This window comes from Acomys russatus, unplaced genomic scaffold (genome assembly GCF_903995435.1).
Source record: "Acomys russatus unplaced genomic scaffold, mAcoRus1.1, whole genome shotgun sequence".
NCBI classification, from domain to species: domain Eukaryota; kingdom Metazoa; phylum Chordata; class Mammalia; order Rodentia; family Muridae; genus Acomys; species Acomys russatus.
This window is the reverse complement of record NW_026131905.1, coordinates 1-25419: the sequence shown is the minus strand read 5'-3', so window position 1 is coordinate 25419 and position 25419 is coordinate 1. Positions and strand designations below refer to the sequence as shown.

Genomic DNA, 25419 nt, shown 5'->3' with positions numbered 1-25419 from the left:
CCCTCCTCCTCCTCACACCAGAACTCTAAAAATCTATGCAATGATTTGTCTCAAAACCAACTGTTCCGTTGTTTTTTTTCCAGCATATGAGTTTTTATTAAGTTATATTTTAATGCGAATATTATTGTTTAGAAGGAAATTAAATATCATTACAAGGGGCTAGAAAGATGGTTCAATATTTGATAGCATTTGTCCCTCTTGCATAGGACTCAGATTCAATTCCTAGCACCCTCATGGTGGCCCACAAATACGTGACTCCAGTTCCAGGAGATCCAATGCCTCTAGAATTCTGACCTCTGCAGGTATCAGGCACACACACGGTGCAGAGACATACATGCAGGCAAAACTCTTGTAAACATGAAACAAAAATAATCCTGGAAGTTCAGTGACAGTTGCTACAAGACTGGCCTTGCTGTTCTTTCATGAGTGGAGGAAGAAGTTTCCAAGCCAGCTTCGCTCTGCCAGCCAGCCATAGCTACTTCTGTCAGCTATGCTTTACATGTTAGTTTTGGAGCCCTGTGCTGTACCACAGTCTTCCAAGCAGGCTGAACAAATCCTGTCTCACAGATCTCAGGATGTTAACATCTTCCTTAACAAATGGGGAGACCCACAAGGAAACCAATCTTAGAACGGGTGTTTTCTCAGGCAGAATGGCTGCCTTGTTGGCAGTAAATCAAGGCAAATAGTTGGCTACTCACAGGGATGAAAGAGACCCTTGATCCATAATGATGCTAACCTTACATGCTCAGTCTCTGAGTGGAAGCTAAGAGCTCACAGCCCTGATGCCTGTAACTCTTCTCTGCCTACTGCAGGTTGGAACATCCCTTATGAGTTCAATGAGTCTGACCTGAGGATTAGCATGCGGCAGATCCAGATGTTTCTGAATGACTACAAAGAGGTGCCCTTTGAAGCGCTGACCTACCTGACAGGTGTTTATGGATGGGGCTTTTCTGCTCTAACCTCCTGGCACCATTTGCCTTGTTCTTGTTCTTCAGCTCCTATCCTCCCTTAGTCACTCTCTCCCACTTTCATTCAACAAGTATTGATCTCTTGCTAATGCTTGTTGTCATATTGGATACAAAAACAAAAACAAACAAACAAACAGAGAAAAACAACCAGAATTAAGATATAGACTTCTGTGGTCAGGTGGTTCACCATCTAAGATAGTAGAAAAATGTAAATAAAAAATGATAGTCCAGCACTAACAGAAACATTTATGGGCTGAAGAGATAGGTTGGTCCATCAAGTGCTTGCTACACAAGCATGAAGACCCGAGTTCACACCTAAAAGGACCCAGAGCACACATAAAAAGCTTGGTGTTTTGGCATGTACTTGTAATCCCACTGCCAGGGAGGCAGAGTCAGATAGATGGTTAGTGTTCACTACAGCAGCAAAGCGTAAATGGCAAATATCAGACCAGTGAGAGATGTTGCCTCATCAAACAAGGTGGCCAGTGCCTGAGCAGACATGACACCTGAGGCCTCCACACATATGTGCACATGCAGGCATATGTTAAAGAAAGAGGAGCCGAACAGGTGGCTGTTCTTCACAGTACTGTGCACATGAGTTCTCACAGATAAGGAGAAACCAGAAATGTTAATCACACAGGGTTGTCTCCTCAGTGGAGAAATGTCTACCTGGTTTCCACCCAGAAGGCTGGGAGCAGATATTGTCAATGACCTGGTGACCTTTGCTATCTGTACAAGCAGACCTTACCCCGGCCCCCCAGAATTTTCTCCCAAACTGTCCCACCCTAGACTTTTATCTTTATTTTGGTATCTCAGTCAATAGGGGGATGTTACATGTACTTTATAGCCTAGTGACCTTTATGCTATTTCTGTCAGAGATACCACATTGGCTCATAGGCCCATGAGCTAGAGAACCCATCTTTATGATAGAGGTCACGGGTATTCTGCAAAAGACTTTTCCCACCTGAAGCCTTATTGTGCACATGGAATTGGGATAATTGTTAATATCCCAAATTGCACTGGACTTTAAATGTCTAGAATAACCTGGCCTGGTGTTAAACTCCAGAAGTTTGAACCAGCATCAGCTAAGTCATGCTGAATCGAGTTTCCTTCTTACCTCACCTGCATTGTGTGATGCTTGCAGGGATCTTCACTCCCACAGGACCTGGGTTTGATTTCCAGAACCCACATGGTGGCTAACACCTGTTTGTAACTCCAATTGCAGGGATCCAATGCCTTCCTGTGGCCTGCTCAGGCACTGCACACACACGGTGCATAGACGCACATGCAGATAGAACATCCATGCACGTAAAGCAGGAATTCTTACAAATGCTAAGCAAAAGATTTCTGAAACAGAAGGATACCACCATGATTACATCTTTGAGTGGGGAGAGATGATCCTGGAAAGCTTGTAGACATTTTAATAAGAGTTGGATGTGAGGGCTCAGTAGGAGATTTACAAATGGAAGAAGCATTATTTCCAACATGGGATCTTGAAGTGGGAATGGCATAAGCTGATTAGATCAAAGCAATTACTTGGTGATTTTGTTTTACTCTGATCACCCAATATATACCAGTCCACAATATGGAAGAATTCAGATGTATAAAATTTGCTGTTGTCCTTAAAGAATACATAATGTAATCCCAGGGACAGAAGAGAGAATAGAATGTGCTATATTAACAGATTTAATATGGCCAAAGTCCCACACGTAGCTCAATATGGCATCTTCCAGATCACACACATATTCTGCCTTCAGCACCATATGTGAAGAGCTTGTCTGGATCCTCTCACCAAGTACTAAAATTCCCTTTATGCTCATGCTCCAGATGCACCAACTGAAATCTCCATATTGTGCAACAAAGGAGACCAAGGCTTGGAGGAGTGATACTAGACTCTGGGCGTTTCTGCCTTACCTCCTTGGATATTTGGCAATGTATGGGGATGGAGGGAAATGCTACTCATATCTAATGAGGAAAGGCCAGAGGTCCTGTTAAACATTCTATACTGTGCCTAGAACAGCCCCCAACACAACATAGAAATGGGCAGTCCAATATGTTAATAATGCAAAGCTTGAGAACCCTTCCTTAGAGTGGTTCAGTAGTGCAGTGTCACCTTGACTGTAACTCAGTGCCCCTAAAGCAAAACACCACATCTTGGCTTGGTAAAAGAGCTTCTTCAGAGAAGTAGGGCTTGCAGGGAAGGCTATCCCAGGGCTGCTCAGCCCCATAGAATGGATGTAGAAATTGTTCTGGAAAATGGTTTTGGTAGATCACTGCCTCTGCTCATAAAGTAACCTGCCTTCACTGTGCCAGCCATCTTGGGGGACAACCCCTTTCCAACCATGCTTTTGAGGATAAGCAGCCAAGGGTGGGAAAATAGTCCCCAAATGTCAATGGTGTCAAAGGTCTACTTCTAGCTCATCCCTATGCACATCAACAGAGGTCTCTGTTGTTATACTTATCCATTGGGTACACAGTTAATAAAATCTCTACCAGCATTTTTGCTGTCATCTTGACATATATGCTTGTGTGGTCACACTAGCAGTTAAGGCACAATAACTCGCCATTTGACTCTACCCAACTCCAAGGAGCCTAGAGGAAGGTAGCTGTCCTATGGGCACCGAGCACCTACTATGAGTGAACATTGGAATTTGCCACACATACTAGCTGAAGACACAGGTTTTATCTATAGAGTTAAGTAAGATGGGCTGAAGCCAGCTATTCTTAACTTGGTAAGCTCTGTAGAAAGGACAATAAAGAATTTAGAAGCAGACTAGGTACATCCCAGCTCTTCTAGGAGCCTGTGTACTTACTGCAAAATTATGTAGCTGTAAAGAACTGGACCTGCCTTGATCAACATAAAATCCAGAGCTTGTAAGTGTATCCCAGGTAGGAAAATTCACCAATGAGGAAGTTTGATGGGACCCGGCGCTGTGATTACAGGTATATCCATCACTGACTACATGGAGAGAAGGAGGCTCTTTTCATTTGCTGGGGAGGAGTAAGCTGTTTGTAATGAGACTGGATCTTGCTATGTAGCACAGGCTGACACTGAATTTGTGATCTTCCTGCTTTAGCCTCCAAAGTGAAAAGCATGTGCCACCTTACCTGGCTCAAAAAACGGTCTCATTCTCTTTAATATTGTATGTAGTTTAAGGGTTTATATAAACTTCCTTATAGCTAAAACCCTCTGCAGTGTGTTCCAAATGAACTTTCCTGAAGGCCTGGGGTTGTCCATAGAGCTGCAGAAATCCAGATGACCTGGCTCACAGAGGAGCTGTTCTTGATTGCTTCACCTTACTCAATATGAGTTTCTAGGCCCTTACCTACCTGTTCGAGGCCCACCTCCTAGGCAGTGAGACTTCTCCAACTTGGGCCATTTATTCTTCCCTTCAACTTGGTTCTAATTTCCTTTTTATGAAATGGTTGAACATGGAAATAAGCACATCTTTTCAGGATGGAAGCATACAGAGAGAGAGAGAGAGAGGAGAGAGAAAAGGAGAGGAGAGGAGAGGAGAGGAGAGGAGAGAAGAGAGAAAGAGAGGAGGAGGAGGAGGAGAGAAGAGGGGAGAGAGGAGAGAGGAGAGAGGGTCTCCCTATGTCCTAAAGGTATTGCCCACTGCACTGCTGTGGGATCTGGACCATTTAGAAAACGCATCCCAACAGAGTTGGCAATCTGGGCTTATTATCCCCTTCAAATAATTACCTAATTATTTTGCCGTTTGTTTGGTTTGGTTTTTACTTATTCGTCCATTCGTTTATTTATTTTTGAGGCACAGTCTCTCTATGTAGCTCTGGCTGTCCTAGAATTCACTATGTAGACTAGGCTGACCTCAAATTCATAGGGATCAGCATGCTTCTGCTTCCCAAGTGCTGAGATCAAAGGCGTGTGCCACCACACCTGATGAATTACCTAATTCTTTTCATAGAAATCTGAGTATAGAAACCCTGGTCCCATAGAAAGATCATGAGGTGACTTAAAGCTGAGAAAGTAGTACCTCAAAATAGTATGTGTGATGATACATACTAGATAAATACATAACCTCATCTTTCTAAAATATGTGTTTTGTTAAGTGCTACGTTATCTTATCCACTGAGCCTTGCAGTTATCACTGCTTTCTGACCAATAAGAAAAATCTACTAAGTATCAGGATGGAATTAGAACCCAAGACCATCTCATTCCAAAATCTTTAGCTTAAGCCACATTTTACATACACATATTTAAGTACTCAGGAAAAGAAATGCCTGAAAGATTCCTTCACATGAATAGTTATCTTTGATTATTTATATCATTGTTTATTCCAGATCAACTTTCTTTCCTAATTTTTGGTATAAGGAACATGTATTGTTTTTGATAAGCACCATGATACCCAAAAGAATCCTTTCCACCCAAGGTTGAGTACGGTGTCAGGAATCCTGTGCCCTTGTACCACCTGGGCTCCAATAGGGCTCCTTGGCTAGGAGAGTCCATGGCTCAAAAGTAATGCATAACTTCATGCTGGCTTTCCCTTTTGCTCAGCTTCTTCTGCTGTCTCTTACCCCCAGGGGAATGTAATTATGGTGGCAGAGTGACTGATGACAAAGACAGGCGTCTTCTGCTGTCCCTCCTGTCCACGTTCTACTGTAAGGAAATTGAATCATCAGATCGCTACTCCATTGCTCCTGGAGATGTTTACTACATTCCTCCCCATGGCAACTACCAGGTAAAGGATGCCCCATCATTGCCCTTGGAGGGACTGAAGCTGGGGCTACAGTATTTCCAAAGAAAGCCCAGGTATTAGGACTTGGGCTTCCTTAATGAGGTCCATAATCTGTTTCTAATATTACATGCAGCCTTCAAGAGAGATGCTGTTGTCTGTTTAATGAATGCTGAGGATTTGGCGCAGATTTGGTTTTTCCAGATATGAATTCTATCTGTAGCAGTAGAGAGAGAAAGGGATAGTTAAGATGGAGGCTTGTGGGGATTGGGAGATGGCTCAGTGAAAAAAGCTATTGACGTGCAAGTGTAAGTATCAGAGTTTGGATCATCCAGAATCCACATACCAAATGTGGAACTTTACACCTATAATCCCAGCTCATATACGGTGGGACGGAGATCCCTGAAAGTCTGGGGGACAGATAGCCTCATATACACAGTCATGAAGAACAAGACACCTTGACTCAAAGGAGGTGAAAGATGAGGACCAACACCCAAGGTTGTCATCTGATCTCAACATGTACTCCATTCACATGCATCCTGCATCCACAACCATGTACATGTGCTAAACAGACAGACAGACAGACACACACACACACACACACACACACACACACACATGTGAAGGCTTAGTAGTGAACAGATTGATAAATGCAACTCAAATAAGGGTTCAAAAGGTGGCAACAGAAAAGCTGGGCATGGTGGCACAAAGCTATAGTCCCATCCTTCAGCAAGCTAAAGCAGGATTGTAGATATGAGGGCCAACTTGATATACATAGTAAGGCCCTATCTTTAAAAAAAAAATGGCTAAAGAGAAGAGACAAAACAACTAGATGAGGAAATAGGAGGCCATATGAAAACCAGGACTGTGGAGGAAGGATGCAAAGGAGCCCACTCTTCCTGCTACAAGCCTCCTTTATGAGCTTGTCTGTCTCCCCACTTAGAGACAAATGAAATTGGGATTTTTGGTGACTAGCTCTGGGTTACAGTTAGTTTGCAATTGAACTAGGACCCAAGCCCAGAGCTATATAACTCTAAAGTTGACTACTTAGGAACAGAGAGAAGGCCAAAGGTGGGAAGAAAATTACTCAAGCCTACCTGGTCTGATACGCTCCAGAAAACTCCATGAGGAATAGCCTGGAGTTTACCCACCTGTCCTGGCTAGGAACTGGAGGCTGTGGTGCTGATCCTGTGTGGTTCCTTTTTGAGTTGGGCTTAGCCATATGCTGAGTCACCTGTAGTACCCTCACTCAGGGGCCCTATACTGATATCAATTGAAGATTTCCTTTCCAGTCCTACATTGAGTATCTCAGGACCCTTCCCATCACTGCACACCCTGAAGTATTTGGTCTCCATGAGAATGCTGACATCACCAAGGACAACCAGGAAACCAACCAACTTTTCCAAGGAGTGCTGTTGACGCTCCCAAGACAGTCAGGAGGGAGTGGGAAGTCTCCTCAGGTAACCAGGCTTCCATCTGGTGGGCACTCAAGACTCTGAGTGGTAACCAGGAAGTTGGGAACATGGAGGTCTGGCATGTCTCTCTGGACTATGTGCTTGGTCCTGCTGCCAGGTCCTTAAATAGAAAGCAGAAATGAAGCACTTTCCAAATGCCAATTACTTCTGTAAAAAAAAAAAAAAAAGATGAATTTTCCTATATCACATACCACCCATACTCCACTTTCATATTTCAAAAATAAATGTCTTTTTGCATAGAAATATTTATTTTAAAAATTGAAAGTCAAAACCATGAGTGGAGACCTAATGTAATTTTCATTAAGTTGTGATTGGCACAGAAGAAAAAATGGAACAAAAGAAGATAAATGATTTTCTAAGTTCTTCTGGAGTGATATTGCTAGCCAAAGCCCCAGAGCCTCGGCTTTGCTGGCTTCTTTTTAAAGGGTGGGAGGGAGGGATCTGTGAGAGTTAGAGAACTGTCCAATTGGGCTGGAGAGATGGCTTAGCCATTAAATGCTAGGTTCACAACCAAAAATATAAGAGAACTGTCCAATTAGCACCAATCTGAGACCTTCTATTTGGAAGGAATGGAAAGAAAAAGAGATGAAAACTTGAAGAAAAGAGTAGTTTTCTCACCACATAATTCAACATTGTTTATTCTGTAATCTGGAAACAACCACAGTTGTTCTAACAGTGCCAGTTCATACTGTGTGAAACCCTGGCTGAAGCACTGGGCTATCCTATTTAGTGAATAAGAGACTTAAAAATTAACCTTCATGTCCTTCATAAAATCAATGAGAAAGCCAGACTCAGAACTATGTCTGTCTGTCTGTCTCTGTCTCTGTCTCTGTCTCTCTCTCTCTCATGTGTGTGTGTGTGTGTGTGTGTGTGTGTGTGTGTCTATCTGTCTCTCTCTCTCTCTGTGTGTCTGTCCCCCCCCCCCCACTTCCCATTCTTCTCCTTCTGAGCTGCCTCACACTTGCCAGGTTTGAATCTTGCTGACTAGGTTCACTTACTCTAAGTGGTCATTGCTATGATCATACCAGCCTGGTTGGCGTGTCCTAATATCTAGGTAGGAAGGGAACTGCTGTCCAGCCAACCAGCCCCACCAGGGTAAGAGAGCCAGCTTTGCCATAGTCACAGCCTGTCCTCTTTGGTCCACTGTGTTTGTCCCTTTCCCTACTTGGCTAATCCTAGTGCCACGGGCTTGTCTTGCTCAATGCTAGAGCTTGACCTATTACCCTCCCAAGAGTCACTGGCATTGAGAAAGAGCTCCCAACTCTGAGAGCTGTGAGTGATTCTCATTGAGGGTGACCTTGAAGATAGGGACAGTGTTCTGTGATGCTCTGAAGCTACCTGACTGACTGATCAAGGAATGTCCTGTCTGGCCACAGCTGCATGGACAGGGCTGTTATTGCTCATTATTTTTCATATTCTGGACAAAGGCATGATGGTCTCTCTAAGGATGGTGTGTTGATGAGTGCCCTCCTTCCCTCCAAAGGCAGAATGGGCTTCTGCAGAAGGGTTCCCAGGAAGCCTTACCCTATCTGCTGTGGTGTTTCTCATTCCCTCTCTCCTCTCTGTACTTAAAGGAAGTGGTTGAGGAGCTAGCCCAGGATATACTCTCCAAGCTTCCCAGAGACTTTAACCTTGAAGAGGTAATGAAGTTGTACCCTGTGGTCTATGAGGAATCTATGAATACCGTTCTAAGGCAGGAGCTCATCAGATTCAACAGGTAGGCCTGATGAGCTTGTATGGATTTTGAAAGTTGGAGCCTGTGGGGGTAGTAACTGAAAGGGACACTGGACAAGATACTGCTGTGCAAAGAAAGTTGTTTGCCCTACTCAAGGGGAGAGCTGCAAAATAGAGTGACCCCCAGCATGTGCTGGCCACATACTAAATCACTCCCACCTCTCTCCTTCATGCCTATGACTCTGTCAGGTCCAAATCAATACCAAGCATAGCTAATAGCGGAAGCAGTCATCAAGCTATTTTGAATAAGCCCCTCATATCAGATATAGAACCACACACAATTAGTGCAATATAACATTATTAATTTCTACCAGTACTTTACATGTGAGAAAACTCAGCAAGATGAGCTGGCACCTCATTTCATCCAGACACCAGCTCTAATGCCCTGCCCTTTCAGGTTTCTCAGTGTCTCCTCAGACCACTGGGGCCCTTCCTTGGTGGTTGCCAGTGTTGCCACTGGCTTTTCTCAGTGGCTGCTATGATACCAGAGAAGAGGGCAACAACAAATCGCATTTCCAGTAGGGAGTCTGCCTTCCTTCCACATTACCTGTTTCTGTCCATCCATCCAGTGGCAAGGGGAAATCCAAATGGTTAGGTGACAGTTTAGCTTCTGACTCAGGAGTCTATGACTGAGTCTTCTCTGGCAAGAGTTCCTTTGGAACTAGAACCTTGAAACAGCAGCTATAGCTGCAAGAACAGGGCAAGCCCGGGACAGCAGAAAGGCTGTAGTTGTGTCTTTTAAGTGTAATGAGATCTGTGACGCTGTCCACTGGCAATAGTTTTGCCTTTCCACTCCTCAGCAAGCATGTGCATCTGATCTGAATCCTGCATTTCTCCTGCTATGGAATTCTGCATTTGCCCATCCATACTCTTTACATTGGGTTGAAATTTTACAAGTTCTTTCTAGTGACAGGGTGTGTGTGTGTGTGTGTGTGGTGTGTGTGTGTGTGGTGTGTGTGTGTGTGTGCGGCGCGCACGTGTGTGTTACTTAGCTGGACTCAGGCCTCAGAGTGGAAAGGTCAGAAAGAGGCAGGTGGCTTGCCTCTTGCAGGTTGCCCTTCAGTTGCCCTTTCTCAAGTATATGCCCTCATAGTCTGTAGCAATGTGGAGCAAAAGTCCTGAACCATAGGTACTCATTGACCAAAAAATCTATTACTAAGAAAGTAATTTGATCCAGATGTGGTGGTGCACGCCTGGAATCCTAGCACTTAGGAGGCAGAGGCAGGTGGATCTTTGTGAATTTCAGGTTAGCCTGGTCTACAAAACAGCCAGTACTACAGAGAAAAACCCTGTCTTAAAAAATAAAGTAATTAGAAATTTACATAAAAGCAGATATAATGAATTTTTCTAACAATGTTTATAAATGACACATGCAAATTATCTTTCTTTCTTTTCATTCCTTCCTTTTTCTCCTCTTCTCCCTCCCTCCCCTTGATACCTACCTACCTACCTTCCTTCCTTCCAGCAAGATGCTATGTAGCCCTGGTTGCCTAGAACTCACTATGTAGACTATACTGGCCCTGAGCCACAGAGTCCTGAGATTAAAAGTGTGTACCCCATGTCTAGCTTAAAATATAATTTTTAATGGTAGGAAAAAAATAAAATAGAATGTTGTATGGTCATCATAAAGGAAAATTTAGTGGCTAGGGAGATAGTTCAAAAGTAAAGTGTTTTCTATGCTAGCATGGGACCTGTTTTGGATTCTCAGCACCTATTGAAAGCTGGGCTTGGTGATGGACACCTATAATACCAGCACAGGAAAGCAGCTCAATGACCAGCCATTCCAGGAATTTCAATGAAAAAACTAAGGTGGAGAATGATGGAGGAAGACACCCAGAGTCAACCTCTGGCTTCTGCCTGTGCATGCACACTTACATGAATATGTGCATGCCTCATATACACACAGAAACAGCAACAACACAATTTAGAACTGGGCTATTGTATACATGCCTGCAATTCCAGCCCTTGAGAGCTGAGGCAGGTCACATCAAGTTGGAAAGATTTTACTATGTGCTAAGGATAGAGTCTAAAAAGGGTAATGACTTCATTAAAAACATGGTTTGGTCCTTCTAAAGAAAACAAGAAAGATACACATCAAAGTTATTCTCAGGTGGCAGTGTTATGGGTGATTGAATTTTTCTATCATTGACCTTTGAAAGGGGAGCAAGATCAAAGGAGCACATTTGGGGTACTTGGGCAGAAGGGACAGCTGCAAAGCCAGGCTCAGGGCTGTTCCTTTATCCTTGCAGGCTGACCAAAGTGGTTCGCAGAAGCCTTATTGATCTTGGCCGTGCCATCAAAGGGCAAGTCCTAATGTCCTCGGAGCTAGAGGAAGTCTTCAGTAGTATGCTCGTGGGTAAAGTGCCAGCCATGTGGGCAGCCAAGTCCTACCCGTCACTGAAGCCCCTGGGGGGTTATGTTGCTGACCTATTGGCCCGCCTGGCCTTCTTCCAGGTACCTGGGAGTCGGGGTAGTTGGTTACGTGGTGTGCTCACTCAGGTGGAGTAGAAGTTGAGGGGGACAGTTGGCAGCTGTGTACCATCCTAGGTTAATTATTTGGAAATGGCCTTTTCATACCTGAGGTGGAGTGGGGTGGGCTGGGGTGGGGGGTGGTGAAGTGGAGAGACTTTTCAAAGTCCTTAGAGAGATTAATCTAAAGAGGTAGGAGTAAAAAACTGGAAAAGAAAAGGGGGGGGGGGGAGACAACCTGGAGGTCTGTGGGACAAAACTGGCTAATTATTAAGGCTGTCTAGTAATGTGAATTTTTTTGAACTGATAGATAGGCATTGGGTTTCACACCTAGCTGTTGGGTTATAGGTCTAGAGAGCATTCACTTAGCATTTGTGAGTTCTAAAGTCAATCTTTTCTTTTTTTGTTTTTGTTTTTGTTTTGTTTTGGAAACGGGTTTCTCTGTGTAGCCTTGGCTGTCCTGGACTCACTCTGTAGACCAGGCTGGCCTCGAACTCACAGTGATCCACCTGCCTGTGTCTCCCAAGTGCTGGGATTAAAGGCGTGCGCCACACGCCCGGCTCCTAAAGCCAATCTTTAATCATGAGAAAAATGAAGAAAAACAAACAAAAAAGACCAGATAGGGGAGGGAAGGATAAATCTAGATGTTTGTCTTGGCAAAACCAGCTACCATCTCTCCAGCAAGGAATGTGCCTGCATCTGTGCATGGCCACTCTTGCCACTGTGGCTCAGTACAGAGGAGGCATCTATTACCCTGCTATAGTCCTTACCACTCCCTGCTGTGTCCCCAGTATCAACCTTGCATCCAATGCTTAAGGTAGAAATACATTTACTTTGTACCTTCGTTTCAAAAGAAGGAAAGTGCAAGTTAAACCAAGAGGACTCTTTGCTTCCAGAAGCAGAAAAAAGCAAAGAATATTATTTGTGAAGCTCATTTCCACACTCCTCTTAGTTCTTTTAAGATTCATTTTATTGAGCTAGAGAGATGGCTCAGTGGTTAAGAGCAACAGTTGCTCTTCCAGGGAATCCAGATTTGGTTCTCAGCACCCCACATGATGGCTCACAATTGTCTATTACTCCAGTCCCAGGGAATCTGACACCTTCTTCTGGCCTCAAGCACCCATCTCATATGAGGTAGGACACAGACAGATATACACTCAGACAAGATTCTCATACACATGAAATTTTGCCAGGTGCTGGTAGCACATGCCTTTAATCCCCAAACTTGCCAGTGGGTGATAGCACATGCCTTTAATCCCCAAATTTGGGAGCAGAGGCAGGCAGATCTCAGTTGAGGCCAGCCTGATTTACAGAGCAAGTTCAAGACAGCCAGAGTTACACAGAGAAACCCTGTCTTGGGAGGGAAAAAAAAGATTTATTTGCTTATGTGTATATGTGTGCATGTGTGTCTCTCTGTGTGTGTTATCTGTCTCTTATGCACATGTGTGTGCAGGTGCCAGAAGATGGAGTAGGATCCCTGGAAGATGGTGTGTTTCTGCTGACATGGGTGTTAGGATTAAATTCTGGTCCTCTATCTTAATCACTGAACCATTATCTCTCCAGTCTCACGCTCACCTTGATTTAGCTTGTTATTGCTGAAGTGTAAATTCTCAGTGTTGATTTCTATGGCTCCATAGGAATGGATCATCAATGGACCCCCTGTGGTCTTCTGGATTTCTGGGTTCTACCTTTACACAGTCTTTTTTGACGGAGTTTTCTCAGAATTTTGCCAGGAAATACACCATCCCCATTGACCACATTGGATTTGAATTTGAGGTAAGGATCTTGTGGGTTGGAACAGCTCAGGGGAAACTAACTTAAGAAAAATGGCATTACTCATTTCCTTCTATATGCAAATATTTGGTTGTGTGGAGAGACAAATGCTTCTGAAGTGGAATAAGTAAGGGATGTAACATGGCTTACAGTGGCTCCAGAAGCTATTCTTTATTTTTTTTTTTTTTAAAGATTTATTTATTTATTTATTATGTATACAAATCTCATTATAGATGATTGTGAGCCAACATGTGGTTGCTGGGAATTGAACTCATGACCTTTGGAAGAGTAGTCAGTGCTCTTAACCTCTGAGCCATCTCTCCAGCCCTATTTTTTATTATTATTTTTTCAAGACAGGGTTTCTCTGTGTAGCCTTGGTTGTCCTAGACTTGCTTTGTAGACCAGGCTGGCCTTGAACTCACAGCTATCTGCCTGCCTCTGCCTCCCGAGTGCTAGGATTAGTGCCACCATGCCCAGCCAGAAGCTATTCTTGACACAATCACAGAGCTCCCAAGCCTTTGTTTCTAACATAGAAAAAGGAATTTGGTGCCATGGAGATGGTTCATCAGATAAACAGGCTTGCATGCAAGCTTGGTAACTTGAGTTTGATCCCTGGAGCCCACATGAATGTGAGGGAGATAACCAACTCTTCACAAGTAGCCTTTGATATCTACATTCACACACACAAACACACAGAAAGATAGACACATAGACACACAGATATATACACACACACACACAACAGACACAGAGAAAGATACATACACACCAGACACATAAGACACACACAGATCACACACACACACACACACAGATACACAGACATGCACACACACAGACACAGACAACAACAGAGACAGACAGGCAACACACCACACACACAATACACACACACACCAATAATAAATACATATTTACAAAATTTTAATTGTTCCAGAGGAAAATTCTGTCACCATCAATGGCAAGAAAAATGAAAGCATTTCCTCATCCTCCATCGTTCTGCATCTTCACTTGAAAGAATGCTTCTGATAGTCCTTAGGAATGGAAAAGATCACAGTTTGAGTTTAGAATGATCTTAAACAGTGCTTGCAACTGTCTGGCCCATCATAAATCTGCACCACTTTTTACAGTCCTCAAACTCCCTGCTTTACAGGGAAGAACCCAAGGTTATACCTGAAGCGTGTCCCTCGTGTCATTGCTGTTGCTATGACAAAATACCCTAAGCAAAAGGCAGCTTCATGGAGGAAGGGTGATTGGGCTCACAATTCCAAGGTAGAGTCCAGCATTGTGGAGAAGTCAAGGCAGGAGCCTGAGGCAGTGGAACTCAGAGCCTTCCTAACGCTGTGGCCCTTTAACAGTTCCTCATGTTGTGGTGACCCCAACTATAACATTAATTTTCGTTGCTACTTAACTGTAATTTGCCACCCTTATGAATTGTAGGTAAATTTCTGTGTTTTCTGATGGTCTTCGACAACCTCCTGTGATGGGGTCATTTGAGCCCAAAGGGTCTCGACCCACAAGTTGAACAGCACATCAGAGAGAATCACAGGCACCCTTGCCTGCTTGCTGCTAGTCCTCAGTTTCCTTCTCTGGTCTTACACAGTCCAGAGCCCATCCCATGAACAGGTACTGCACACATATGGTGGCCTTCTCACCTCAGTGAAGACATCCCTCCCAGGCATGCCCACAGGCCAGCCCAATGTAGACAAGCCCTCACCGAGGCATGCCTGGCATTATAAAACTAGATAGCATAGCAGCTTGCTTGACACAGAGCCCTTGCATTCCCAGGCATTCTATGAGCTGGTTCTTTAGTTGGGACAATCTTCCAAACAACAAAACTGTTCTTTTTTAAAAAGTCAATTAAAAAAAAATTCTTCCACTTTGCCTGTCACCCCAGAACTGTTTCACCAGCCTGCCTCTGAATCCAGAATCTAACTTTCCCTGATTTAGGTCCAAAAAGGGAGAAGCTAATGTGTAAGGGTCACTAAGCTACATCCAGTGTGGCCTCCTGACTCCTACTTTATTGCCTTCTCTATGTCCACCATATGTAAGGGCAGGAAGTTGTCCTAGAACCAGACTTGTCTCACCTCTGATAAGACTTATCAGAGAAGCCTAGGATCTTGGGCGAAGGCTGACCTGGGCAACTAGGTGGTTCTTATAGTTAACTAGCAGATTACAAGACTCAGTAGCTTTCTACTCTTTCAGGTAACCACACAAAGAGACGGCTATGGAGGATAGCCCAGAAGACGGGGCCTATATCAAAGGGCTTTTCTTCTTGAGGGTGCCCGTTGGGATAGGAAAACAATGCAAATTGAGAATCTTTCCCTAAAATCCTCTATGACCCATTGCCCATCATTTGGCTGAAACCTGGGGAGAGTGCATCATCCTGCATCAGAACATTTATGTGTGTCCAGTGTATAAGACAAGTGCCCAGGAAGGGAGAGGCACCCTCTCTACCACTGGCCACTCTACAAACTACGTCCTGTCCATTGAGCTTCCAACAGACATGCCCCAGAAGCACTGGATAAACCGAGGTGTGGCCTCACTGTGCCAGCTGGATAATTAATGGCAGGTGCCTCAAAATTGAGAGTAAATGGTGTTTCATTCTCCATTTAATATAGTCTTTCATTCTTGAATTATATAGACCGAAGGTAACAATGATATAATAATTACATAAATAGAGCCAGACATTTCATAGCAGCCCTATTAAGTAGGTTATCATTATTATTGTTGTCATCATTTCATGGCTGCAGAAACCACGAGAAGGTAGGCAGTACTCCCAAATTAGATAGATACTAAACTTGGAACAGAGGCAGTGTGACCTTCCACCTAGACTTGTGATCTTTTGGCTTAAGCTTGCTTGGGGTTGTTTTTCTTTACCTGGGGTTTTTCTGTCACTGTCACAGAATTTCAGTCATTTCTTTTCCATAAAAGATTGAGAAGAATTTGATTTTTTTTAAAAAAGCTCTTGGTATATTTTATTAATATTGCTGTGTGTGTGTGTGTGTGTGTGTGTGTGTGTGTGCGCGCGCGCGCGCGCGCGTGTGTACAGGTGCCCAAGGAGGCCAGAAGAGTATTAGATCCCCAAAAATGGAGTACAAATAGTGATGAGCTGCTATGTGGGTGCTGGGAACTGAACCCCTGACAAGCGCTCTTAACCACTGAGCCATCTCTCCAGCCTTCACTCAGTGTATTTGAAATGCACATCTTACAATGACCTTAGGTGATGAGGAGGGCCATTGCTTCTTCTTTACTGCTGCTGACTAGGTTCCAGTCAGTAACGGTGGAGTTTCAGCTGCTGCTCGGTGCTAAGGACTGAGCCCATGGCCTCAAGTACTCGCAGCAAGCACTCCACTCAGCTACATTCCCAGCCCAGCTGCAACTGCTTCTCTTATCAGCTGCATGAATGGGCTAACGTCTCTGTCTCTGGTGAGATGAGAGGAGCCTATTTGTTGTCTTCCTGCTGTGTGCAGGGTTTGTGCCCAAGCCGCTTGTTCAATCCAATGTGCTGGGAATGATTGTTGTGCCCCACCCCCCCACCCCATCTCCCACACCTGGTGGCTCAGGGAGATGAAAGAGCCTGCGTAAGAGTACCACACAGCGCTTTCACACTGCACAGCCAGGTGAAGTTCTCTGGCACTTGAATCCATGTGTGTCACTGCTACAAGCTGCCTCCTAGCCAAAGGCTTGGCTGTTCTGATGTAGACTCTTGGAAGAGATTATAGTTCCAGCCACAGGACTGTGCCCAAGGAATTGCCATCCCTTGTTTCTCCCCAGAACATCCAGAGAGAGATAAGCACATCGAACTCCTGAGGTTTTCTTCCCTGATCCTCTCATGTAGCTTTAAGTGGTTTTACTCGGAGTGTCCAAAGTGGAGCATAAATGGATTGTTTGAGAGTCTTAATGTGTATGGTCTGGCTTTTCTGCCTCTTAACAACAAATGCCTTGATTCAGGACCTGTGACATTTCCTGAATGTGGCAAGCCTTGGCACGAAATAAAGGCATTCCAGAAAACCTTAGTTACAATGTCTTCATGGTGTCAAACAAATTCTGAGATGAGCAAGCTATCCAAATGCCCAAAAAGAGACTGTGCATTGTAATAGGAAGTACAGTCCTACTCAAAGTAGGTCACTAGAGATTTTTTTCAAGAAAGAAACAACTTGTTTTCTAATATGTAGATAAATCAGAATTTACTGATAGCTAGGATGGCTATATCATTCCAAATAAGACATCAGTCATATGAGATAGAAAGATGGTCAGGATCCAAACCTGTACCTCTTGGGAAGGTAGGTCAGCCATATTGCAGGCTGTAGAAGGGCTGGTATGAAGGAGCTGCTAAGAGAACAAAGGAGTTTTTTTTTTTTTTTTTTGGTTTTTTGAGACAGGGGTTCTCTGTTTACCCTTGGCTGTCCTGGACTCGCTTTGTAGACCAGGCTGGCCTTGAACTCACAGCAATCTGCCTCCCAAGTGCTGGGATTAAAAGTGTGCGCCACCACAGCTGGCTCGAGAACAAATGAGTTTTAATTCTAGTTATTCAACTCCAACTTCATTCAACACTGAAAAGCTGAGAGGAGCAAGGACTGCTTCATTCCTCAAGGGTCAAGGGACAGAATGTTTTTGTATCACATTTTTGAAATGTAAAATATTTCCTCCACTTTGAAAACAAAGAGTGCCCTAAATTTGAGGTCACTTTCAGTAGGGGTCATGTGGTAATTTGTTTCCTCCTGAAAAAGGGAACATGTTCTTCAGAAATCACAGAGAGTTAGAGGATGGAGTCCTGGGGAAAGATGGCTAGAGCTCAGCTCAATAAACAGCAGCAAGCTCTGTTTATAAATAGCTTAGCAGATGACATCAGGCAAAGCTGGTGTGTTAGTCTGGGTTCTCTAGAGGAACAGCACTGAAAGAACGAATCTCTCTCAATATATGTATGCATATATGTATACAGCAGGTTATTAGAGTGGCTTATGGCCTGCAGGCTAGCCAGTTCAACAATGGATGTCTCTCAGAATCCAGTAATTTGTTCAGTCCATGAGACTGGATGTCTCAGCTGGTCAGCATATGCCAGGATCTTGAAGTAGGATCCAATGCCAACGAATCAAGAGTGAGGGCAGGCAGGCAAAGAGCAGAAGCTTCTTTCTTCCATGTCCCTTATACAGGCTATACCCAGAAGGTGTGACCCAGACTAAAGATGTATCTTCCTACTTCAAATGATTTAAGAAAAACAACTTACAGGTACCCGGATGCTTGGGTTTTAGTTAATTCCAGATATGGTCAAGCTGATGTCATAAATGGCCATCAGACCCGATCACCAAGCTAGTCCTTGACCTTGAAAATTTTTTTTAGCTGTTGAACAGTTATGTTAAGTTCTTGTTAGTGATAGAAAAGAATTTCACTGAGGTAGTTTCTGCCTTTAGGAGACAGAATTTAATGAACTTGGAGAGAAAATGGGGACATATTAATAGTAAGACACATAAGTTGGGTGTGGTAGTGTACACATGAAATCCTAGTATTCAAGACAGGCAAGAGAACCTTGAGTTCAGTCAAGGCCAGCCTGGGCTACAAAGTGACCCATCTCAAATTGCATCCATCCACCCATCAGAACATGTTATATGATTTGACAGTGAATTGATGTTTTTTGTAATAGTACATACCTCTTTGCAAAAGAAGCTAGACACAGACAATTTGCATTAAAGTTTCCTGACATGTAGATTGTCAAAGATTGGCATAGCAACAAAAACGGTCTTCCACTGTGAAAACAGACTGGTGGGAAGGTTAGTTCCAATGGTCAATAGAGGAAGGCAAAATTGAACATAGTAAAAATCACTTTGTCTCCTTGAGACATTTTAGAAAGGGACAATGATAGAGATGTGTAATTGGACTTCTAGCTGCTTTATTGGTTTTTTGTTTCCCTACTACCCTTCTCTACCCTTCCAGTTCCCCAATGCTAGGCAGGAGAAAAAGGTTAGAGAGGAAAGGGGGCATCGATATTGTTATGCCACTTCCTACTGATCAGGAGTGTCAAGTTCCTTGGGGCAAGTCCAGTTTCTTCTACTTAACAAACAGCAACCAGTAGCATCCAACCACCATCAGAAGCAGCAGCAGCAGCAGCAAGGGAAGCAGCAGCTGACCCCTCTTTTCGGGCTCTGGCATTTATGTACCCTCTAAAGAGTCCCCAGAATTCCAAACATAAACTATCTTCAGCTGGCAAAATCACATTCCTGCCACAGCATGAGAGAAATTATAGTTAGCTGCTGTGGGCACCCTGAACCAGCCCCATATCCCACACCTGGGATTGAACAAAAACATATTCATATAACATTTCTGTATTTTTAAAGAAATCAAAATTCCTACTACAGAGATGGGCAAGTTGGGTCTCACTTGCTTCAGAACATCCAGCTTTCCTAGTGTTCTGCTGTCTGATTACCACATGGAACTGAGCTGCTTCCATCTGGATGGGAGATACATCAGGGGAATGTTTTTACACCACAACTTGCTGGAAGAAAAGGAACAAAAAAGACAGCAGATTCCTTTCTCCCAGTTTGAGCTAGCCTGGGACATGTCCTCACAGAATAGCCAATAGACCTGCTAAAACATTGACACTTCTCTCCTTACAAAGGCCTGCTACTCCATTTGTATTGAATATTCATATACTATTTATTACTTCACTGACTGACAGAGAATAAAACTTTATTGTACTACTGCCAATCCCTGAAGCACTTTCCCTGACCGTGAGAAGGATGCTGCTCCTCACATGAGGCATAGCCCTGTTTGAGGTTCACAAGCCCATTTTGGAAAAGAATACAAAGAGACTCAAATAAGTAGGAATTTATCTTTATTAGTGAGGCCCGTTCTCTGCTGATGTGCAAACAGCTTGCTGTGAACTCACACCTGATTCCACACATGTTCTCTTTGTCCCATTTCTGTACATATATAACTTGGAAGCCAGCTTGGAGCTTGTGCTTTTAAATTAGGTTAAAACAGAATAAAGTGAATGCAGTATAGGTATCAAGGAAGCTGTTTAGATCCTAAGTGCATTTTAAGTAATCACAGGCTTTAAAATAAGATCAAATATACATTTAATTAAGACATGTACCTCCATTTATCACAGGGAGAAGGAGGGTGTCATACCATATTTCCATTGAAAAGACCATATGGGCAGCTGGGTTTGGTGACTCATGTCAGTAATTCCAGAACTTGAGACATGAAGCAGGAGATCAGCACAAGTTCAAGCCTGGTTTGGTCTACATAAAGGCCAGCAAACAACCTCCCTCACCCCAACCACCCCCCCCCAAAAAAAACTGAACAAACAAAAGTATGATCAACCCAAAGATGTCCTTTATAAGGGGGAATATCTGGAAATTACAAGAGTCAGGAGACTACACACACACACACAGAGCCTATACAGAAACCACTTTTAAGCAAATGAAAAGAACTTGTGGAAAAATCTCTAGAAAGTATTTTGGGAGTAGCATAGTTTTGGAGGCATGTGAACTTGCAACAACTAGCTAATCCCGTTGCATCAGTTGATGTGTGCTGAATGGCAGTCCCAGGAACAGCCTTCAGCCTTTCTCCACGGACCTTAGATTGCTCCCAAGGATGACTTCGGTGAAGATTTAAGTCCATGGTCTCTATGGTCAATGTCATCAGTTCAAGCAGCAGCAAGACCCTGAAAAACCCTAGGATGCTTGCAGCCACATGTCATGGGTGAGGACCAATTTAGTAGGTTTGAAGGAAGTGTTTTGCTTCTAATCAATATTGCCTGGTTTACATTAAGAACTGAGTTGGCTCACCATTCTTCAAGAAAACTGTCCTCTGTTAGGAAACTTCATCATGAGACTTCAGATACACTGGTTTGGAAATTTTCTCAGTTTTTCCTGGGTTTGAAGTTTCCGGCCTCGTAGTGGGGTGAGACCCATTGGAGGCAGATGAATCTGAGTAAGAACAATGACATGAATCATAATTGTTATTGCAGCTTATATTTATTGATGATTTACTAAGTACAAAATCTACCACAGACTCATTAATGTTTATATCTCTGCATTTACTGATCTGTCTTTATGATAACCCCCTGAGGAATTTTCATTTTTATAGATAAAAAATAGAAACTCAGAGAAATTAAATACTGACTTGTTCAAGGTTACACATTAAGTGGTGGAAGTGGATCTGAAGCTAGACTCTGGCTTAGACTTGTACCCACTATGCCACTGTGCCTGGACACAGGAAAAGAGCGAGAGATCCGCTCAGCAAAATGGGCATCCAAGGAAAGAAGAAGAGAAGTTTCTTACATAAAAAGCACTGGTGTCAAGTCAGATGCTTCCTGGGGTAGCAAGATGCTTACGCTATGATTGTGATGGCTAATGTTATTAGTATCTGACTGACTCCCATTAAGAATCATCTTTGGGGGCTGGAGAGATGGCTCAGCAGTTAAGATCACTGACTGCTCCTCCAGAGGTCATGAGTTCAATTCCCAGCAACCACTTGGTGGCTCACAACCATCGATAATGTGATCTGTTGCCCTCCTCTGGTCTGCAGATATACATGCAGGCAGAGCACTGTATACATAATAATAAATAAATAAATCTTTAAAAAAAAAAAAAGAATCATCTTTGGGTTATATGTGGGTATTTCCCGATAAGAGCCCAGTATGGAGGGGCATCCTGCAACCTAGTAGAGCTTGGGAGGGAAAAAAGGCAAAAGATGAGTTCACTACTTTTGCTTCTTTTTTTGTTTTGTTTTGTTTGGAGACAGGGTTTCTCTATGTGAGAGCCCTGGCTGTCTTGGACTCATTTTGTAGACCAGCTGGTCTTGAACTCACAGAGATCTGACTGCCTCTGCCTCCCAAGTGCTGGGATTAAAGGCATGTGCCACCATCACCCAGCTTCTTTTGCTTTTTGCTAGCCTTATTTGAGCTGAGATGTCTCATCTTCTCTGCCTCTACCCTAGATTGCTATCACCAGTCCCTTGATTCTTAAGTCTTTGAGCTCAGACTGAATTATGCCATAGACTTTCTCGTAGGTCTTTGTGCCCCATAACTGTGATCTGTCTATTTTCATCCACCCATCCACCATCCATCCATTCATCCATCCATCCATCCCTCTATTTTCAATCTCCTCCTTACTGCTTCTATTTCCCTGAGGGACCCTGACTTGTACAAGGATGGCACATTTACCAGAGCAGACAATGCAAACCTTTAGGATTGAGTAGGAGAGCTGTATACAAAGATGCTCAGAAGAGATGGAATAAAACAAGTAGGCAAATAAAAACAATATACCCAGAATTCTATGTATGAAAGAGCATGTGTGCACATGTGTATAAAATTAATATTACCAGATAATTAAGTTGAACTGATAAGGTATCAAAATTGCTGTTTTTTTTTTTTTTAAATAAAGTTGAAAACTGGTCATTTTAAACTACAGTGGTCTCTTCCATAGGCTGAAGATTTTTGACAATTTTTACTCTGTACTTTCTGTATTTTTTTAATACTTGAAATGTACTTTTTTAGTATTTAAGAAGCTTGCCTTTTATACTTAAGAAAATAAAAGCATTTCAAAAAAATGGGTGAAGACCCAAAGAAAAGTTTCATAAACGTGAGCTGGCTTCCCCTTTCACCTTGTGGAAGATGCACAAGAAGAAACCAGATGTTCATTATGGTGATGGGTTGGTGGCATGCAATGACAACTTACTTCCAACACGCTTCCTACAGTGGCTCTTGGCTCCTCAGCAAAAATTAGTCCTAATGGTATACATTCTTAGAAACAACACAAGTGCCCAGCATAGGTTTACTGGAGCCATACTTACTGGCCTTGGATAAGGAATCTGGTAATGCAGTCCAATCTCAATCCTGGCTGTGCATTCGTCTATACATTGTTTAACTAGGTCTGGGTCTGTGAGCTATTTAAGGGGAAATAAAGGAGGCATTTAATATCTTCCTAATAGTATATAAAATATAATACAAACTTTTCAGTTCACTAGCCAGGAAATGTAATATTGGTAAATAAGTCTCCTCGTCTCTTATCTTCCAGTTTATTTCTTATGTATCCCTCCAAAGTTAGCCTATGACTATATAAACCCAAATACAGGGGGTAAGCCTTTTAAAGACATTTCTCATTTTATTTATTTTGTATGTATAGTGAGGGGAGTATGCAGATGCCATGGACCTCATGCCACGGTGTGTGTATGAATGGATGGAATCAGAAGACAGCTCTGTGGAGTTGGTTTTCTCCTGTCCTCCTGTGGGCTCTAGGGGTTGAACTCAGTTTGTCAGGCTTGTGAGCTAAATACCTCTACCAGTGAGCCATTTCACTGGCCTGAGCTTTTTCTTAACAACATATCTATATAACTTTTGCTTTTAATTAATGTAATTGAAGCTCTTTTGGTATTCAGACATCAGGGGCCACTCTTCCTAAAAATGATCACAACTTCAACTTAAGGCTTTATTAGAATTAACCACTTTGGTACTGATGAGCATTTTGGTTATTTTAAGCCTTTGTCATTATGAACAATTCTGCTATAGATCTTTATACATTTTTTCTCACATGCCAATGTGTCTACGATGAAATTCTAGAGTGAGAATGCTAAGACAGGCTATATAGATTCATATATGCTTCTCACAATATTCTCAAGTTACCTTCTAGAGTTCACATCAACTTATGTCCCCATCAACAATTTACAAACTTACATCCCCACCAATGGCAAATGAGAGAGCTACTTCACATCCTCCAACACTGATCAGTGGTTCTCAATGTTCCTAATGTTGTGACCTGACCCTTTAATACAGTTCCTCATGTTGTGGTGACCCCCAACCATAAATTAATTTTCCTTGCTACTTCATAGCTAATTTTGCTGTTGTTATGAATCATAATATAAATAACTGTTTTCCTATGGCCTTAGGCAACCCCTGTGAAAGGGTCATTTGATGCCCCCACAAAGGGGTCGAGACCCACAGGTTGAGAACCACTGCTTTAAAGGAACTGAGCTTGAAGCAAGAATATGATACTTTAGAATGATTTGCCTCTCCACCTCCGTTTTTTTTTTTTCCCCCCCAAAACAAGGTTTCTCTGTGTAGGCTTCGCTGTCCTGGACTCACTTTGTAGGCCAGGCTGTCCTTGAACTCACAGAGATCCTGCCTCTGCCTCCCTAACTGCTAGGATTACAGGCATATGCCACCACGCCTGGCTTTACTTCATATTTTAAACTATAATTGTCTTGCTCATTAGTAAGGGTAAAAGGAGTTTTGAAATTCAAAAATCAGTCCAATGTGATAATGCATTTTCAAGAAAAGAGTGAAATGTTTATTCTGGGAAAAAGAAAAGAAAAAAAAAAAAAAAAAAGCCACAAAACAGAAAACCCAGAAAGCCAAATCAGGAAGGGGAGAAACTTTCATTCAGAGGATGTAAAAAAAAAAAAAAAAAAAAAAAAAAAATCAGTACATGGATCTGCTGTGCACTTATGAAAGTGCTTCAAAGTAGTGCCGGAATTGCACCAGCCTCAGATGGCACTCAATGTGAAGTCTGGCCCCATGTGGCTTGGGAATTGCAAGGGAGTTTTTATTCCCTAGTGTTTCTTGGAGTTCCAGGAACAGCAGCACAGAGAACTGTGCAGAGTCCCTTAGGGCGAAGGCTCAACTCCCTGACCTCTGAGGCCTTGATGCTGTCCATATTGGGAAAAAGTCTCATGTTGCCACAGGCTTTCTGGGACTCAGAGCCATTAATAAGATACCTTTAGGTTATCAAACCAGGTTAAAATAAACTTATTTCTACACAGGGAACTGAGGTCTGGGGAGAAAAAGCCCCTGACAAAGATGTTGCTAAGGGAGCTGGGGCTTCTAGAACTCCAGCTAGTATCCAAACAAGCTCAGACTAGAGTCCTCACAGGCTGCTGCGTGATTTGTGACATGCACACACCACCCTCTGTCTCATCCTTGGCCAATCCAGGTCGAGGCTCAAGAATGATTCTGAAATAAGAGAAAACCTAGTCTTGAGTAGTCCTCAGACAGGTTCGTCTGCACGGGTTTACTAGGTCTACGTCATGGCATCAGCACCAGGCCAGACCTGTGGGTCATAGCTCTGCCTTCAGCTACCAAAGAGATCACCTAAGCAGAACTCTTATACCAAACAGGCCCAGAGGAAGCCAGACGGGTGGCATATGCCTCTAATCTCAGCACTCAGAGGCAGAGGAAAGAGGGTTCTGAGTTTAAAGAGTATCTTCTGGATATGACAGGCCTGCTGCATTCATGAATTCACTGCACTGTGTTTGCCTGTATAAGACCCACACCAGATCAAGACAGTCAACATTCCAGCATAG

At 43.1% G+C, this 25419-nt stretch overlaps 1 protein-coding gene across 1 annotated transcript; it reads left to right on the top strand.

Annotated features, from left to right (window-relative positions):
• Positions 1-812: 812 nt before the first annotated feature.
• LOC127186633 (dynein axonemal heavy chain 3-like) lies at positions 813-13097 on the top strand (the record flags this gene model as incomplete). Its single annotated transcript, XM_051142882.1, has 6 exons — positions 813-929; positions 5514-5671; positions 6958-7125; positions 8715-8857; positions 11124-11328; positions 12981-13097. Coding segments are annotated over 6 exons (908 nt in total), but the record flags the coding sequence as incomplete, so codon positions are not given.
• Between the last annotated feature and the right edge of the window lie 12322 nt (positions 13098-25419).